General features: G+C 45.7%; 1 protein-coding gene across 1 annotated transcript in view; it reads right to left on the reverse strand.

Annotated features, from left to right (window-relative positions):
• The window catches only part of LOC115478998 (plexin-A4-like), a 950498-nt gene that overhangs the window by 109786 nt on the left and 820994 nt on the right, over positions 1-19718 (reverse strand). Inside the window, 1 exon segment of the mRNA XM_030216702.1 lies at positions 5576-5735. Coding sequence (XP_030072562.1) covers positions 5576-5735 — 160 coding nt within the window.

Below are 19718 nucleotides of genomic sequence, written 5' to 3' on the forward strand. Positions count from 1 at the left end.
CTCACACAATTTTGGTTTTCAGGGAAATCAACATATGCAAATTCATCTCTGTCTTGGGCCCAGACGTGTCCTAAAACCTGACTGGAAGCCTAAAGGCTCAGATTTAAGAATCACTGATCCAGATTATTCTTTGATTTTTTAAATATTTATTTTATCTTTTAGTCACACACTGATTTTTATTATAAAACTAGTAAAAGAAGCCCGTTTCAGAGCAAATGAAACGGGCGCTAGCAAGGTTTTCGTCGCCAACACCCCCCTCCCTCCCTGGCCAACCCCTTCGTTCTTCTGGCATTGCTCTGCCCCAACGTCATGACGTTAGACGCGAGGGCGGGGCCCGAGCGGACGCGAGGGCGGGGCCGGGAGCGATTTTCCGCACACATCCCCCCGCCTCCCTGCCTGCCAACCCCTTCGTTGTTCTGCCATTGCTCCGCCCTCGAGGGCGGGGCCCGGAGTGATTTCCCACCCCCACCTCCCTGCCTCCCTCCCTGCCAACCCCTTCATTGTTCTGCCATTGCTCCGCCCTCGAGGGCGGGGCCCGGAGCGATTTCCCACCCCCCCGCCTCCCTGCCTCCCTCCCTGCCAACCCCTTCGTTGTTCTGCCATTGCTCCGCCCTCGGGCGGGGCCCGGAGCGATTTTGGTGGCTTCACCACCACGAACCTTCGAACCTTTTTGAAGGAAGTCAGAGCTTGGCTTCATTGACGTCAGTGTCCTCAGAACGTTGAGGGTGAGTTTTAATAGTAGATGTTCATGTAAATTGTTCCTGTGACCCAGAACCAACACTAGCTGCAGGAGACCTGGATTTGATTCCCAGACCAGCTTTTGGCTCACTAACAGGGGCATTTTCGAAAGAGAAGGGCGCCCATCTTCCGACACAAATCGGGAGATGGGCATCCTTCTCTCAGGGTCACCCAAGTCGGCATAATCGAAAGCCAATTTTGGGCGCCCTCAACTGCTTTCCATCGCGGGGACGACCAAAGTTCCCGGGGACGTGTCGGCAGCGTACCGAAGGCGGGACGGGGGCGTGCTTAAGAGATGGGCATCCTTGGCCGATAATGGAAAAAAGAAGGGCATCCCTGACGAGCATTGGCCGACTTTACTTGGTCCATTTTTTTTCACGACCAAGCCTCAAAAAGGTGCCCGAACTGACCAGATGACCACCAGAGGGAATCGGGGATGACCTCCCCTGACTCCCCAAGTGGTCACTAACCACCTTCCACCCTGAAAAAAACAACTTTAAAAACTTTTTTTGCCAGCCTGAATTGTCATACTCAGGTCCATCGCAGTATGCAGGTCCCTGGCGGAGGCATAGCGAAAGCGTGGATGTCCTTCTTTCAAACATTTTGAACGTCCTGAACTGCCCCCCCCCCCACAGAGACAGCCAAATTTGAAAGGAGTGGAGTTGAGGAGTGGCCTAGTGGTTAGAGAACTGGTCTTGCAATCCAGAGGTGGCAGGTCCAAATCCCACTACTGCTACTTGTGATCCAAAATCCAAATAAATAAATAAAGGGGGTGTCAGAAGCATAGCAGGCATGGATGTCCTCACAGAAACATCATAAGTACATAAGTATTGCCATACTGGGAAAGACCAAAGGTCCATCGAGCCCAGCATCCTGTTTCCAACAGTGGCCAATCCAGGTCACAAATACCTGGCAATATCCCCAAAAAGTACAAAACATTTTATACTTCTTATCCCAGAAATAGTGGATTTTCCCCATTTAATAATGGTCTATGGACTTTTCCTTTAGGAAGCCGTCCAAACCTTTTTAAAACTCCGCTAAGCTAACCACATTTACCACATTCTCTGGCAACGAATTCCAGAGTTTAATTACACGTTCAGTGAAGAAAACTTTCTCCGATTCGTTTTAAATTTACTACATTGTAGCTTCATCGCATGCCCCCTTGGACGGCATAGTGAAGGACATCGTCAACTGCCATTGCAGGGATGGATGCATAGCGAAGGACGTCCTTCACCCATACTCTAAAAAAAAAAAATAAAGACGTCCCTGACGAGCACTTAGACGTTTCACCTGGACTTGTATTTTTCTAAGGTGTACACAGCTATATACACGCAGCTTGTCTGCATGTATGAAGCAGTCTTTGGCATGCGCAGAGCAGCTACGCGTAATGCTTGGCTCTCTGCACTGGCTTCCCCTCCTTAGGAAGGAAATCGTATGCAAATGAGCTAACAGCGAGTAGCTCATTTGCATGCGGTTTCCTTCATGCATGCCCGTTCTTTTCCGAATCGCTAAGGGATCGGTAAGGGAAGGGCTTTTTCCATTCAGTTAGTGCATCAGTTAGTCCACTGCAGTGCCCCCTAGGGTGCCCGGTTGGTGTCCTGGCATGTCAGGGGGACCAGTGCACTACGAATGCTGGCTCCACCCATGACCAAAGGGCTTGTATTTGGTCGTTTCTGAGATGGGCGTCCTCGCTTTCCATTATCGCCGAAAACCGGGGACGACCATCTCTAAGGACGACCATCTCTAAGGTCAACCTAAATGTTGAGATTTGGGCATCCCCGATCGTATTATCGAAACGAAAGATGGACGCCCGTCTTGTTTCGATAATACGGGTTTCCCCGCCCCTTCACAGGGACGTCCTGCGAGGACGCCCTCAGGAAAACTTGGGCGCCCGTTCGATTATGCCCCTCCACATCTGCCAATGGGTGGCGGTAAGTGCTCTCCCTTCCCCCCAAAAATGGCAGCGCAGCAAGTGGTTCACTTACCTCACGGCCATTTCAGAAAAAAGGCAGCCTTTCATCCGCTATGATACAGGGGGGCTTCAGCGCGCGTTAATAACACACGCTGACGCTAGCACAGGCCCCCTTTTACCGCAGCTTAGTAAAAGGACCTCATAGTGCACGCTCTTTACTGATAGTGCATGCGTGTGCAAACCATTACGCATATGCAAACTGCATCAACCCAGCAGCTAACGTTTTGCAACTTTTTGAGAATTATCCTCATAGTGCGTGAAACACTGTTTGCAAAATGCCTCAGTGTCAGCATAGAAGCCTCAATGTCAGCATAGGTTCTTAAGGCTTAGTTTGCAGCTGAACCAACCCACCAACTGACAGATTTTTATGAAATAAATCACTGAAGACTTATCTCTTCAACAAAGCATACTCCAACGATCCATCATAAGAACTGTATCGCATTTACGCTTTATCTATTATTCTGAATACGACCTCTGCATACTGATTGCTTAATTCTATTACGTCACTCATGTTCTTTATGTAATACTAATTGTATCTGTAATGGTGACTGCCATGAGGGAACAATGTAAGCCACATTGAGCCTGCAAATTGGTGGGAAAATGTGGGCTCAAATGCAACAAATAAATAAATCAAAATAAACGGTGAGTGACCGACTCACTCGCAAATGCGCAGTAGAGACTTCCTCTCTGTCCCGCCCCCACGTCAATACGTGATGACGAGGGCGGGACAGAGAGAAAACTGCGCCGCCGAGGTTGATACCGCTCCCCCGCCGCCCGCCTGAGATCGCCGCTACCGTTCCTCCCCCCCCCCAACCCGGCCCGGGCCCTCTTTCTCCGCTACTAAACTTACACATCCATTCGCCGGAACGCAGCATGCACATCAGCTGAGCTGCCGTCGGCCTTCCTTCCCTGCATGTGTCCCGCCCTCGCTGACGTTACGTCACAGGAGGGCGGGACACAGGTAGAGAAGGAAGGGCCGACGGCAGCTCAGCTGATGTGAGTGCTGCATTCCGGCGAATGAATGTGTAAGTTTAGTAGCGGAGAGAAGGTCCAGGCCGGATGGAGGGATGGCGGCAACTCCAGGGGTAGGGGTGGGGGTGGTGGGGGGAGACGGTAGCGGTGGCGACCTCGCGGGGAGGGGGAGGGAGGGGGAAGGAAAACCCCAATACCAGCCCGTTTTTACGGGCTCAACGGCTAGTATATAAATAAAATTAGTCTGACCCAGTATGGCCATTCTTATGTTCTTATGACCTAGACACTAGAGTTGCTTAACTTTTTGACACATTTTACGCCTTCTGAGTCCTCTAAGTTAAGCACCTAGCACTGGAAATCAGCACTAAGGGGGGGGGGGGGATTTCACAGTTTGCTCCACAGCTGTACCTGACCCATAGTATTCCAGAGCCATCCCAGATTGCTTACGAGCGTACCCCCTACACAGCCTCTACCCAGAACTTCTCAGCTTAGATTTTAATTATGATTGTGAACAGCACACTGGCATTAATCCATTTCCCTTCTTATGTACATCGCTAATCCGCCCCTTCAGCCTAAGATGCAGAGGCTGCATCTGGTTAATCCTTTTCATATCTTACTTTTCTAATACTTCGCTTCCTCTTTACATGATCATTTCTGTCTCCACAATGTTCTGCTAGTGAACGGAATATGACACAGTATTCCAAAGGTGCCACAGACATCGTTCGAATAAAGAATTTCTACATGCTTTACACTCAGGCAATGGTGGTTATGTGCATATTTTTGCACAGACCACGGGAGACATTGCCAGAGTTGGTGTTTGGATAAAGCAGGGCAAACATGCACCTGCCCATATATCCCCTAATTCTAGAAAGTTGCACGCCCAAGTTTGCGACAATCACGGAAATTTGCATGCACAAGCTATAGAATGAGGGCAGTTTTTATTTATTTATTTATTTGTTGGATTTGTATCCCACATTTTCCCACCTATTTGCAGGCTCAATGTGGCTTACATTGTTCCGTCATGGCGATCGCCATTTCCGGAGTGAGAGATACAGCGGTATTACATTAGAGATCATGATTGGCATAATAGATTAAACAGTCAGGTATAAAGAGTTCATATTCGGAGTAGAAGATAGGGTGGTATTGTTTTAAAGTTCATTCATGGTAGGGTAGACTTTGGTAGTCAAGTATAGAGAGTTGGGTTTTATCTAGTTCTGGTTTGAGTTTCTTTATCTGGTAGTTAGGCTGAATCGTTGTGGTATACCTTTTTGAATAGGCATACCGCAGGAATAAAATGGGTCCTGCTGCAGATAACTCGAACTAAGCTTTAGTAGAAGACTCCCTAAGTGAGCCAGTTTGGAACCACAGACAACCAGATGACATAGGAGCCAGCTCTGTAGGTGCTGTGGGGGCTTGAGCACCCCAAGATTGAGTAAACTCCTTGACTGTGTCCAAGGAGGTGCAATTTCCATTGGATTTAGCACTTCCAATCATTTTGAAAAGTTGGCTCCTATGCCAGACCATGGTCATTGATTGAACAAAATTGCCAGAATGGAGAATATGGGATGGTGAGAGAGGACAGATAAAGGGGCAAACCAATCCTAAAAGCCTTGAAAGTGAGTAAAGGAAGTTTAAATTAATAGGATGTTCAACTAGCAGCCAGTGATGCTTCTGTAATAAACGAGTAACATGATCGTATCGACTGGCATGACAGAGGAGTCTGACTGCTGTATTTGGAGGGACTGTAATTTCTTCAACTGAGAGTGAGCGCAACCGAGGTATATTAAGTTACAGTAATCCATTCTGGTAGTTAAGGGTGAAAGAATAATTGAAAGAACATAGTTTTGGTCGAAATAGCATGGAGTAAGAATAGCGTCAGATGTTCTCGCATACCTAAGTCCATATCTGCTGCTTTTGACCTCTGGGAGCAGGGCACATTCTTGAAGATGGCATCTAGAATCTTCTCCTTGACCTGAGTGATGGTGTCACAGTTCAGGATCTTCACAGGGATCTCTGGGCTGTTCACGTTATCAGGGTTCATGCAGTTTAGAACCTGAGGAACAAAAAGGGTCAAAATTCACAGTAAACAGAAGCCCCGATAGCTTTAACATTGAAGTGTTTTATGGACAGTATCAAATCAAAGCATTAAATTGCACAATGCATGTTGTTAAGCGAAAATGAGTAGAAAAAGTAGGACATTTTGGACTAGATACGGCTTCCAAAACTGAACACAATGCTCCAACGGGCTCATTTTCGAAAGAGAAGGACGTCCATCTTTCGACACAAATCGGAAGATGGACGTCCTTCTCACAGAAACGTCCAAATCGGTATAATTTAAGGATTTGGATGTCTCTGACGGTATTTTCGAAACGAAAGATGGACGTCCATCTTTTTTCGAAAATACGGTTTTCCCCCCCTGGATTTGGACGATTTGCAAAGACGTCCAAATCTCAACTTGGACGTTTCTTTCGAAAATGCCTTTCCAAGTGTGGCTTCACCAATGACTTGTACAGGGGCATCAACACCTCTTTTGTCTGCTGGTTATACCCCTCCTTATGCACCCTAGCATCCTTCTGATACACCTTCCATTGACTTGGTGTACACTAGTATTCTATTGAGAGTCTGCAGAAGCAGAGGAACACTGAAATCCCACGAGGACAGGCAAACAAACAAGGATAGTGGGAAGAAGACCAGGCTGCCCAGGAACAACGCAGAGATTTCTAATACTGATAAAACATTTATTTCAGAGACTCGACACAGACCTGTGTTTTGGCAGTGAGCCTGCTTCAGGAGTCTTCATATAATATCTGTAAAACACAAATGGGTGATTGCTAGTTGGTACAATTGGTAAAACAATGGTCTTGAAAAAGACCTTTGTAGGGAAAACGCAATTGCAGTGACAACGAGCTATCTGTGCTCAGATATTATATGAAGACTCCTGAAGCAGGCTCACTGCCGAAACACAGGTCTGTCGAGTCTCTGAAATAAATGTTTTATCAGCATTAAAAATGTCCACATTTTTCCTGGGCAGCCTGGTCTACTTCCCACTAGTATTCTATAGCAGAAACCTTTACCATAGGTGCCCCCCCATGTAGCACTGGGGCACCTAGTTATAGAGCTGCACCCATAAAGGGGTCAAGGGTCAACATTTTCATCACATTGTTCTTTTGCAAGGTCGAGCAGCAGAAAGTCAGTGTGCTGCGGTGCCAAAGAAAGCAAATAGAACATTAGGTATATTAGGAAAGGAATGGAAAATAAAAACGAGGATGTTATAATGCCTTTGTATCACTCCATGGTGCGACTGCACTCGAATATTGTTTGCAATTCTGGTCACAGCATCTCAAAAGAGATATAGTAGAATTGGAAAAGGTACAGAGAAGAGCGATGAAAAAGATAAAGGGGATGGGATGGCTTCCCTATGAGGAAAGGCTGAAACGACTAGGGCTGTTCAGCTTGGAGAAAAGATGGCTGAGGGGAGATATGATAGAGGTCTATAAAATACTGAGTGGAGTGGAACGCGTAGATGTGAATCGCTTGTTTACTCTTTCCAAAAATACTAGGACTAGGGGGGCATGCAATGAAGCTACAAAGTAGTACATTTAAAACAAATGTATCTAAGATCATGTAATGACTGCATCATAACAACACTCTGTAAGCCACATTGAGCCTGCAAAAAGGTGGGATAATGTGGGGTACAAATGCAATAAATAATAATAAATTGGAGAAAATATTTCTTCACTCAACATATAATTAAACTCTGGAATTCGTTGCCAGATAATGTGGTAAAAGCAGTTAGCTTAGTGGGGTTTAAAAAAAGGTTTGGATAGCTTCCTAAAAGAAAAGTCCATAAGCCATTCTTAAAATGGACTAAATATATTGTACTATTTGCGATCTTGCCAGGTATTTGTGACCTGGATTGGCCACTGTTGGAAACAGGATGCTGGGTTTGATGGACCTTTGGTCTGTCCCAGTACGGCATTACTTACGTACTTATGTACTTGGGATTCTAAATGGAATGTTGCTACTCTGAGATTCTGCTTGGAATCCTGTCACTCTTTAGGATTCCAGAATCTTGCTATTCTTTGGGGTTCTACATGGAATGTTGCTACCCTTTGGGTTTCTGCCAGGTACTTGTAACCTGGATTGGCCACTGTTGGAAACAGGATACTTGGTTTGATGGACCTTTGGTCTGTCCCAGTACGGCATTACTTACGTACTTATGTACTTGGGATTCTAAATGGAATGTTGCTACTCTGAGATTCTGCTTGGAATCCTGTCACTCTTTAGGATTCCAGAATCTTGCTATTCTTTGGGGTTCTACATGGAATGTTGCTACTCTTTGGGTTTCTGCCAGGTACTTGTAACCTGGATTGGCCACTGTTGGAAACAGGATACTTGGTTTGATGGACCTTTGGTCTGTCCCAGTACGGCATTACTTACGTACTTATGTACTTGGGATTCTAAATGGAATGTTGCTACTCTGAGATTCTGCTTGGAATCCTGTCACTCTTTAGGATTCCAGAATCTTGCTATTCTTTGGGGTTCTACATGGAATGTTGCTACTCTTTGGGTTTCTGCCAGGTACTTGTAACCTGGATTGGCCACTGTTGGAAACGGATACTGGGTTTGATGGACCTCCGGTCTGTCCCAGTATGGCAACACTTATGTACTTATGATTATTGTTTAACATATCCTGACATTCCACTTACATCTCTTAGACAATTAGGGCCAGATTCAGTAAACATCACCTAAAGTTAAGAACCACTGAGATCTGTGCTAAGCAACCTTTATAGAAGAGCACTTAGAGTGGATTCCCACGCCCAACTGAGTGCGAGGACTTACGCTGGCTGACACACCTGGTGTAAATCGTCGTGTCCAACTGATGGCAGTTGGCTGCACAAATCCAAACATTCAATAACATTGCGCCTAATTTCTGGGAATGCCCCTGACCCTCCCTTGGCCACACCCCCTTTTTGGCAGCTCACATTAGAATTTACGCAGACCACTTTACAGAATATGCCTAGCAAGTTGTGTGCATAAATTCGAATTAATTCCAATTAGTGTCAACAATTGCTTGTTAAGGGGTAATTACTGGCGTTGCTTGGTTTAAGTAATTCAATTGCAAATGCAGAATACGACCGGATTTGTGTGCGCAATTTCAGTTGTGCTATATAGAATCCGGGGGATAAAGTGTTGCATAAGGGGATCCCTTAGTTGGCCCCTATGGTAAGCCCCTATGTTCCAGTTAGAGTTTTGATGTCCGTCAGTGCTTTGCTATTAGCCCCTCCCATAGAGGTCACAGGCTTGCCTTACAGTAACACAGGGGAGCGCATTTTTTTCGGCGTACTCCATTTCTGTGGAATGAGCTCCCCGTGGAGTTGGGTGGGGGGGGGGGGGGGAGTGTCTTTTAAACAGTTTAAAGTGAAGTTAAAAACGTATCTTTTTCAACGAGTATTTGGACTAGTGCTGTCCAATTCGCGATTCGAATCAATTCGAATAATTTTCGGCAAATCGATTCGATTCATTTTTTTTTTTAATCGAGTTTTTTTAAAAACTCACTACTAGCTGCTTCTTCTGCCACCAGCCACCAAACGTTTCACATGATGTAACACAGCATGGTGTGCTCACATTGAAGTTTGCCTTTCTTCAATTGCTGGTGCCTGGTTTTTGGGTTTTTTTTTTTTTTTTTTACCCTTTGTGTTATAATATTAGCATGTGGGCCTCACTATTTCAATCTAGTTAAATCGAACCAAATTGAATCGAAAAACCAAATTTTTTAAAAGAATCGAATTGTACCGAATCGAAAATGTTGTGACTGAATCAGACAGCACTAGTTTGGACCTATCATAGTAACATAGTAGATGACGGCAGAAAAAGACCTGCACAGTCCATCCTGTCTGCCCAACAAGATAAACTCATATGTGCTACTTTTTGTGTATACCTTACCTTGATTTGTACCTGTCCTCTTCAGGGCACAGACCGTATAAGTCTGCCCAGCACTATCCCCGCCTCCCAACCACCAGCCCCCCCTCCCACCACCGGCTCTGGCACAGCCCGTACAAGTCTGCCTAGCACTATCCCGCCTCCTAACCACCAGCCCCGCCTCCCGCCACCGGCTCTGCCACCCAATCTCGGCTAAGCTCCCGAGGATCCATTCCTTCTGAACATGATTCCTTTATGTTTATCCCACGCATGTTTGAATTCCGTTACCGTTTTCATCTCCACCACCTCGCGCAGGAGGGCATTCCAAGCTGATTGTGTATGCAGGATTGTTGAGAGTTGTTGGAAATATTTTAAATCTTGGATGGATGGGTTTTGTAAATGATCACTGTCCGATCATGATGTGACACTGTTTTCTTTGTTCTTTTCTTTTTAGATTATTTTTAATTTTATTTTTGTTACATTTGTACCCCGCGCTTTCCCACTCATGACAGGCTCAATGCGGCTTACATGGGGCAATGGAGGGTTAGGTGACTTGCCCAGAGTCACAAGGAGCTGCCTGTGCCTGAAGTGGGAATCAAACTCAGTTCCTCAGTTCCCCAGGACCAAAGTCCACCACCCTAACCACTAGGCCACTCCTATGTGGCTTCTATTACAAGAGTAGTAGTATACCAAGTATTTTCAACGATTAAGCAATGAAATTAAGAAGGTTTGTAAACTGATCGAGCGATGGCACCAGAGGTTAAGCAGGCTGGTGACAAAGTAATTGTCATTAAGAGACACATAAATGCTGAGCTGTTTTCTGAGAAATAAATATGGAAAACATGTTGGACCTGCCAACCACGTATGTGAAATCTATACACACTTCTTAATATAATGTATTATGTTCTACAAGGTGGCATGCCATGCTCACAACAGGGAGCAGTGTTTTGTTTAGCCCGGTATAATGCGAGCCGACATCTCTGGTACCTCAGCATCACCACAGGGATTTACACTGCGGCTTTTACCATGGAATTATCAAGGCCTGCATAAACATTTTATGCTAAACATCCGGACCTGACAACGCTGGACTCACCTTTACAGAAATGAAATTGTAATCTACTGGTCATATTTTGGAAATGTAAATGCTTTGAACTTTGCCGCTTTGCTATCAGAGCAATGCTGGGATGAAAGCCAACAGGAGGCAAGGATGAGGCTTTCTGTCGGCTCAGCTATGGATAATTCGGGGGCTTAAGAGGGGTGCAGATAGAACAGTGGAAGGCAGATCTAGGGCAGATCTATTCAGGAAATCTGGACTGCCCCTACTTGACATTTCGCCCATTAGATTGTAAGCTCCTTGGAGCAGGGACTGTCCTTTTTTGTTAATCTGTACAGCACTGCATAACCCTAGTAGCGCTCTAGAAATGTTAAGTAGTAGTAGTAGCAGATCTAGGGTGCATTTTATTTTCCTGTTGAGTAAGTGCTGGGAAGGAAGGGGTGGGGGATGTAAACAGCGGATTTTCTTTCCATGGTTAGGATATGTTGGGAATAGCAGAGGGCGGCTGGAATTGGATATCAGGCTGGTTATTTTCATTGATTCATTGAGGAGGAGGAGGGAAGGGTAGAATTGCTTCTCAGATTTTTTTTTTTTTGTTACATTTGTACCCCGCGCTTTCCCACTCATGGCAGGCTCAATGCGGCAGGCAATGGAGGGTTAAGTGACTTGCCCAGAGTCACAAGGAGCTGCCTGTGCCTGAAGTGGGAATCGAACTCAGTTCCTCAGTTCCCCAGGACCAAAGTCCACCACCCTAACCACTAGGCCACTCCTCCACTGTTGCTACTATTTGAGATTCTACATGGAATGTTGCTATTCCACTAGCAACATTCCATGTAGAAGTCGGCCCTTGCAGATCCCCAATGTGGCCGCGCAGGCGTCTGCTTCTGTGAGTCTGACTCACAGAAACAGAAGCCTGCACAGCCTTCTACATGGAATGTTGCTAGTGGAATAGCAACATTCCATGTAGAATCTCCAATAGTATCTATTTTATTTTCGTTACATTTGTACCCCGCGCTTTCCCACTCATGGCAGGCTCAATGCGGCTTACATGGGGCAATGGAGGGTTAAGTGACTTGCCCAGAGTCACAAGGAGCTGCCTGTGCCAAGTGGGAATCGAACTCAGTTCCTGAGGACCAAAGTCCACCACCCTAACCACTAGGCCACTGTTATTATTATGCTTACGGATTGCTAGCTGAGAGAGAGAGGTGGAAGGAATTATAGGATCAGATGGAGGGGGGGGGTGTCTTTCTGCTGTTGTTTTTGGCATTTAGCCCAAGGGCAGAGGAGGGATGGCTGAACAGTGAATGGGCAAGATTTAGGTCTGTTATTGTAGCACTCAGATTTGTCCAGAAAATATTTAACTAATCGGCTATCAGGCCCCACCTTGCTCTGTGTGTTCAAAATTTGTCTAGGCCAGTGATTTTCAAACTTTTTCATCTCGCGGTACACTGACAAGGCACAAAAATGGTCAAGGCACTGTCATTTTTTTTAAAGGATATATATATGTTATTTAACAAATGAGAATTAAGATTATGTTTCATGTTCAATAATTACATTTGTAATCACTGTGTTATTGTTACAGTTGAATATTGTTATTGGCGGCAAAAGGGCAACAAAACACTTCAAAGATAACAAAATTAGCCACAAATACATGCATTCAAAACATAGAATTTTCATGTCAACAATAGCAAAATAAAACTCTCCACTGCTAAGCACATTGTGAAAAAATACAAAACCTGAAAAAATCCTAACATACATAAGTACATACTATAAGTACATAAGTAATGCCACACTGGGAAAAGACCAAGGGTCCATCGAGCCCAGCATCCTGTCCACGACAGCGGCCAATCCAGGCCAAGGGCACCTGGCAAGCTTCCCAAACGTACAAACATTCTATACATGTTATTCCTGGAATTGTGGATTTTCCCAAGACCATTTAGTAGTGGTTTATGGACTTGTCCTTTAGGAAACCGTCTAACCCCTTTTTAAGCTCTGCCAAGCTAACCCCCTTCACCACGTTCTCCGGCAACGAATTTCAGAGTTTAATTATGCGTTAGGTGAAGAAACATTTTCTCCGATTTGTTTTAAATTTACTACACTGTAGTTCCATTGCATGTACTAATATGTCATACAACAGTAGCACTAATTCCAATGGTTTAAATAACAAGAACCTTACAAATGAATAGGCAGCACTACAAATATTACTCTGGGCCCCAAAACACCAATATACCTCTTCCTTCTAGTAAAATAGAACAAATGGGACAGATACAGATCTCTACACCTCAGTCACATACAAAAACAGACAGACCCTCACCAAACGCAGAGCATGATCGCAAATTAGAAAAAGAGATATAAAGACACAGAAAGTCAAAGTACCACAACATGGGAGAAATAAAAACAGAAATGCATTTCCTCTTATACTGAACATAATACAAAGACATCCACGATGTACATTTCCTAAACTAAGATAATCTACTTAAGAAATTCAAATAAAACACATCTTTCTACCTTAATTGTCCTAATTTTTCTTTTCTGCTTTCCTCTCTGTCTTCTGCCCATGTTCCAGGGGCTGCTGTCCATTTCTTATTTCTCCTCCTGACTTGTTCCATTCCCGTATTGCATCTGCCTCTGACATATTGATCTTTCTCTTTTAGCTCTTTCCTCAATTTCTTTTTCTGTCAACTCAGATTTCAACCGCTTTCTCACCCCTCTATCAACTTTCCATCTCCTTATCTCATCCCCTAGTTTTCCCAGTTCTTGTCTCATTCCTCCTAATCCCTTCTGTCTTTCCTCTATTCCCCATTACTGCATTTTTACCCTCTGTACATATTATCCTCCTCTTACTCATCTCCTTGACAACCCCCCATGACCTCTCCCTCATGGTTTTCCCATTCCCAGTTTCTCTCCTCCCTCCATCCCCCATTTGTTGGCCAGCATCCCTTCCTGTCCCCCCCACCCATTCTCCCTTCCTCCTTGTAGCCCGACATCTGAATGTTTCTTCCCTCACCCCCATCTCCTTGTATCATTTCTCTCTAATCCCTCCCTCCCTCCCTGACCCATGGCCATCTCTTCTCTCTCTCTTCCCTCCTTCCCTGCCCCTGTGGCCCAACATCTTTCTCCCTCCCCTCCACCTTTAAGTCCATCATATCTCTCCTTCTTCCCTTCCACCCCTTGGATCCATCATTTCTTCCTACCCCTTGAGACTATCACTCTATCTCTCTTTCTTCCCTCCTTCCTCTCAGGTTCATCATCTACCCTCCTCGGGTCCATCACTTCTCCCCCCTGTGCCCCTCTGGTCCATAGGCTCTCCCCTCTTCAGTTCATGGCTTTTCTCTCTTTCTTCCATAACTCCCCTCCACTCCCCAGGTTCTGTATTTTTCTATTTCTTTCCTCCCCCCCACAGGTCCAGCATTTTTCTTTTTCTTCCCTCCCTTCCCTCCACCTCCTCATGGTTCCAGCATTTTTCTCTTTTTTTCCCTTCCCCCTCCATCTCCAGGTGCAACCTCTCTCCCTCTCTCTTTCTCTCCAAGCTGTTCCCCTCCCAGTCTACCTTAAACAACATCTTCCCCGGAAGTAGTAGTAATTCATAGCCACTGCTTGCAGCCTGCTTGGAGCCTCTCTTCTGCCATGACCTGCCCCCTTCTGACGCAACTTCCTGTTTATGCGGAGGTGGACTGGGGCAGAAGAAAATCTCCGAGCAGGCTGCAAGCAGTGGGTGTGAATTACTGCTGCTACTGGGGAACATTATTTAAGACATGGTTTAAGGTAGATGGGGGGACAGTGAGAGAACAGGGAAGAAAAACAGGAGAAATTTGAGTTCATAAAGGGGGAGGCACTGGGCCCCCCCCAGTGCTCTGGATCCTCGGTTGCCTGAACAGTCAGTCCGCCCCTGTCCGCGGCACACATTGAAAAAGCTGGTCTATGCAGAAGGGAACACTTTAAAAGCCAATTTTAACTGTATACCTATTTTGAATGTTGATCTCTGCAACTTGTTCAAGATCAAATCATGAATGAAAGCAAAAGGAAATTTAGCTGTGATCAGCAGTTCTTCAGCTCTGTGTTCTAAACAAGGCCCTACACTGTTGTAGACTGAAATCATACTACTGTGTCAGTTTTTAGCAGGATACTCAACTAGCTGTGAATTCAGTTCAGCCCCCCAACTCAGCTCCATTTCAAAAAGTCAAGAGTTCTGTGTACGTTACTATCAGCTTATTAATCAGCTCAGAACAAAGCTCACATCAGTCTATGTCTACTACTCATGAAATGTATTTTTAAATAAAACACACTCAGTTTCCAAATATGTCTCCAAAACCATCCCTACTCAGAACGTCTCTTTTCTGTCTGACCAAAAATGTGTCTGCCATAAAAGTGTGGACAGAGGGTCTCCTGGAGGAGGACTGGGAGTGAAGGAATCCTCCCAAGTACCTGTGGGGGGAGACCCAGGGAAGCAAAGAGTGGTCCTATTTCCAAGGCGTGCACCTAGGGGTAAAAAGTAACTACCCAGGGGTTACAAAAGAAGGAACAGAAGACTGGAAAGGTACAAAGTGGAGTGGAGGAGTGGCCTAATGATTAGTGCAGCAGGTGGCTGACCTGGGGAACCGGATTCGATTCCCACAGCTGCCTGATGGTTAGCAGTGGGTTGAGATCCTGGGGAACCAGGTTCAATTCCCTCTGCAGTTCCGTGTGACCCTGGGCAAGTCACTCAAGCCTCTGTTGCCCCAGGTACAATAGCAGTAAAATGTGAATGTACTACTTAGATTGTGAGTCCACTAGGGACAGACCGCACTTAGGTCTAAGCAGTATATAAATACTGAAATGAATGAATGAATGCTCAGATCCGAATGTCCTAACCAAAGCCACACCCAGATTTCGGTATAAGTGACTTGAACTGTGCTGTAGAAACTTGACAAGACAGGACTGCTGAAGAGAGGAGAAACCATTGCTAATGTGACTGTTACTATGTTAATCTCCGAGTTGGTGACAGAAACAGACTGCTATTTTGTTTGCCTGTTCAGTAAGAAAGTTTCTTTATGATTTTCACTGCATCTGGACTGTGTCTGTGGGGCTCCCGATCTGTCCACCACCAGCCCCACTGCCAAAAGATGCCTCTGTGTAGTTATACAATGGTTGTCTTTTTGTCTTCTAAATCCAGGTAACCAGTTATAACATTGTCCTCTTAAAAAGTCTACCTTACTGTTGAAGGTGAGAATTATAACCAAGATTAAATTACCAACAGCAGAGCCTTGGGCTGTCATTCCCGGTCTGAATTACAGCAGCAGCTCAGCAATGTCGAGACATTTTTCTCTGTGTTAAATCCACAAGATTTTTTTCCTAAGACAAGCTGCTCAAAGATTGAACTCTTTAATCAGGAAATTTCAACAAGTCTCACGTCTACCAACAAAGGTTCAGCAAAAAATTGTAGGTGGAACCATTGTTTTGGGACAACTTAAAATATATTTTTTGACAAGTTTGGTTCTCCTGTAGACCACAGAGGAAAGGATGTGTCAAACTTGACTTTTGGGGGTTTCTGATTTTAGTTTTCAACCAATAGAAACCGATAAAACAAAGGAGGCAAACAGAGAAATGGTGTCTAATGGATAAAAATCCCACTTCCCATAGTACATAGAGGAACTAGCCGTTAAGCCCGTAACAACAGGCTAGTTTTTTGTTTTCCTATGGCCTCCCCCATCCACCAAACCTGCTCTCCCCTGCCCTCCCCCAATGTCCAGCAACCCTCCTCTCCCCCCTCCCATCCGCTCCATCCACCCGTGTCCATCAACTGTTCTCTCCCCTACCCTCCATCCTCGGGCTCCCATCCACCGCGATTGTGACCTCCTGTGCCCTGCCGTCCCCGCCGCCGCCATTTTGCCGTACCCTCCGCCACCACCTTTGACCCCCCCGGCGTCGCTCCCCTCTTTCCGCCGTCGTGGTGTCGTCAGTTCTCCATCGCTGCGTCTGTTTCCCTCAGTTCCGCCCCCTCCTTCCCTCCCTGCTCCCTCCTCCTCCGATTTCCACGCCCATGTCCAAGCCCTCCTCCCTATTGGGCTGTACTGCTGGTGGAAGCGGGCTTGGACTTCTGCACTCTCAGCGTTCCAACTCTACTGCGCATTTGCAGGTGCGTCGGTCACTTGCCTTTTATATGTTTGATGTTATGGATAGAAATGAGAGAGGGGAGGAGTAAAGTTGCTTTCATACACAGCCATTGATATCTAGGTCTTTATTTGGAAGTATCCTTACATGTAAAAAAAAACAGAATTTATACGTGTAGATGAGCACACATGTGTAAACGCAACTGTAGAAAGGGGGCTATAATGTTCATCATATTTACTATGGAAGGAGGTGTGGAGAGGAGGAGGAGGTGGTACGATTTGGGTGGGTAGAGGGAGCGGTTTGGGCTTGTCTAACATATCAACATGGATTCCCCATTATACAAGAGGAATCCGGGTAGATAGGGGGGAAAAACACACATCAGCATTAACATCTGCCTCTAGGCTCAAAGAACTGCTTTCTTGAAGGAGCAGGTGTAAATTCCAAAGGATGGCCCCCCCCAGATCACCCCCTCCCCCCCTCCAAAGGCACCCCAATTCTGCTCACTCTCATTCTCCTTCACTCAGGCATCTAATCCCTCCGAACTCCCTTCCTAAGGCACGTGATCCGCTAGAGGTCACCAACACCATTTCGAACTCAGAAACAGGACGAGAAGGAACAACTGAGGGTTGCTTCTGTTCACACTAGACACCAGGAATCCCCGGTAAGGCTGGAGATAGGTTTGTGTGTATGTGTGTGTGTGTGGGGTGGAACCTTAGAAGTGCTTTCCTATATGCTGGGGGAAGATGGGTAGGAGAGTCTTCAGATGGGTGGGAGCAGGGGCGTAGCCAAACACCCAATTTTGGGTGGGCCTGGGCCCAAGATGGGTGGGCAGAAGAACCCCACCCCATCCCATAGGTGATTTGGTCTCTCCTGCACACCTTTTAAATTTCAGATTTTCAGTGAGGAGCAAATAATACACACTACTCATGTAGGCCCCACATCCTTCCCACTGATGCAACTTCCTGTTTCCGCATAGGTGGTAATACGTCAGAGGGAAGGCTGTGGGGCCGGTGCGAGCAGTATGTATCAGTCGCTGCTTCCTGCAGGCGAAGATCTGCTATTTATAAGGTATGCAGGAGGGACAGTTGTTGGGAGTTTCCAGCTTGGGAATCTCTGCCGGCCACATCATAGGTGTGCTGCTACTGGTGGGCCTGAGCTCAAAGTGGGTGAGCCTGGGCCCACCCAAGTCCACCCTTGGCTACGCCACTGGGTGGGAGAGTCTTCAGATGGGTGGGAGAGTCTTCATTCTGACTCAAAATGGGTTAGGTGTGGGGGATCAGACACCTTCACAAGATTGTGGGGGCAATGGATGCCTGTGGAGGTTGTGGGGATTGGATGATTGTCTGAGGAGATGGGGAAATCAGATTCCTTCAGAGGGCCATGGCAGGAAGACCACTATCCTGGGGGGGGGGGGGGGGGGGGAGGAATAAGGGTGTGTGTTGACATTGGGGAGCAGGGAGTTTAAGAAACTGCTCCCATGCACTTTTGGACTTGGGTAGGACATTTTACTTACTGATTTGAAGCTTTTTAAAATCACTTCTCTCTCTGGATGTGGGGATCCTTCCATGTGCAAAAGGCTCTTATAAAATACTGATCCAACCTAGATGTCTGAATTTCCCTCTCTGTCCTTTCTAAAATGAGGGTCCTAATGAAACAACCAGTGTTTGTGATGGCTTCATGTCTTTTCAAAACAAAAGCAGAACTGAACAGATAGTATAGCTAGGTAAGTTGCTTGTTAACTAGATGAAACTGCTAAACCGAGGAGATGTTGTTGTGACTTTTATTGCAAATAGCAGAAAAATGAAAAGCTCTGACATTACAACATACAATTAATGCAAGAATAACTACTGTGTAACTTAAGTTACAATCAACTGATTAACATTCATCGAATTCGAGTACAAGCCTTCCATAATTTTTACTGGCTATATTTTTATACTCCCTCTGGCTTACAACATTGATTCATTCTCATCAGTCTTACAGACCATTTGCACAATAACCTGTCTGACAGAAGTTTGCTTTTCACAAAGCTGATATGCAACAGAAGAATCACTGTGCTTGCCACTTCCTCTTAGATATGAGAATCATCTGTTTTTATTTACTTAAGTACATAAGTATTGCCATAGTGGGACAGACCGACGGGCCATCAAGCCCAGCATCCTGTTTCCAACAGTGGCCAATCCAGGTCACAAATACCTGGCAAGATCCCGAAAAAGTACAAAACATTTATGCTGCTCATCCCAGAAATATTTTCCCCAAGTCCAATTTAATAATGGTCTATGGACTTTTTCCTTTAGGAAGCCATCCAAACCTCTTTTTAAACTCTGCTAAGCTAACCTCCTTTACCACATTTTCTAGCAAAGAATTCCAGAGTTGAATTACACATTGAGTGAAAAAAAATGTTCTCCGGTTCGTTTTAAATGTACTACTTTGTAGCTTCATCGCATGCCTCCTAGTCCTAGTATTTTGGAAAGTGTAAACAGACACCTACTCCACTCATTATTATTTTTTTTTTGGACAGTTTCCTCCTTGGGGCTTCTAGCTGAAACACAAACTAGGACTGAGATCCTGCTGCCAGCTCGATCCTTCATTTGAAAACACCAAGGGTTTCCCCTCCTTATTTTATACCCTCCCAGTTTCCTTTGGCCAACTCATTACAGTGAAAGCTGTGAGCCAGTGGCCACAAACTAGAGAGCTTCCACTAGGACCCCAGAAACCGGAGCCCTGAATTGAGCCACTAACTGTCACCAATGCATGATGAGTTTAATTTCCGCTACCTCCCCCCCCCCCACCCCGCAACAGCCCCATGCACATGGTCAGTTCTAGTCATTTTTACTGACCTGAAGCGCCGTTCTCCCTCCAGCACCGGCAATTCCCATAGCCAGCCTTCTGCCAGCGCGCGTTGTCGGAGCCTCTTCTCAGGTGCGTCCCGCCTACTCTGCAACTTCCTGTTTTCCGCAAAGGTGGGACGCA

The sequence above is a fragment of the Microcaecilia unicolor genome, chromosome 10 (assembly GCF_901765095.1).
Source record: "Microcaecilia unicolor chromosome 10, aMicUni1.1, whole genome shotgun sequence".
NCBI lineage: Eukaryota > Metazoa > Chordata > Amphibia > Gymnophiona > Siphonopidae > Microcaecilia > Microcaecilia unicolor.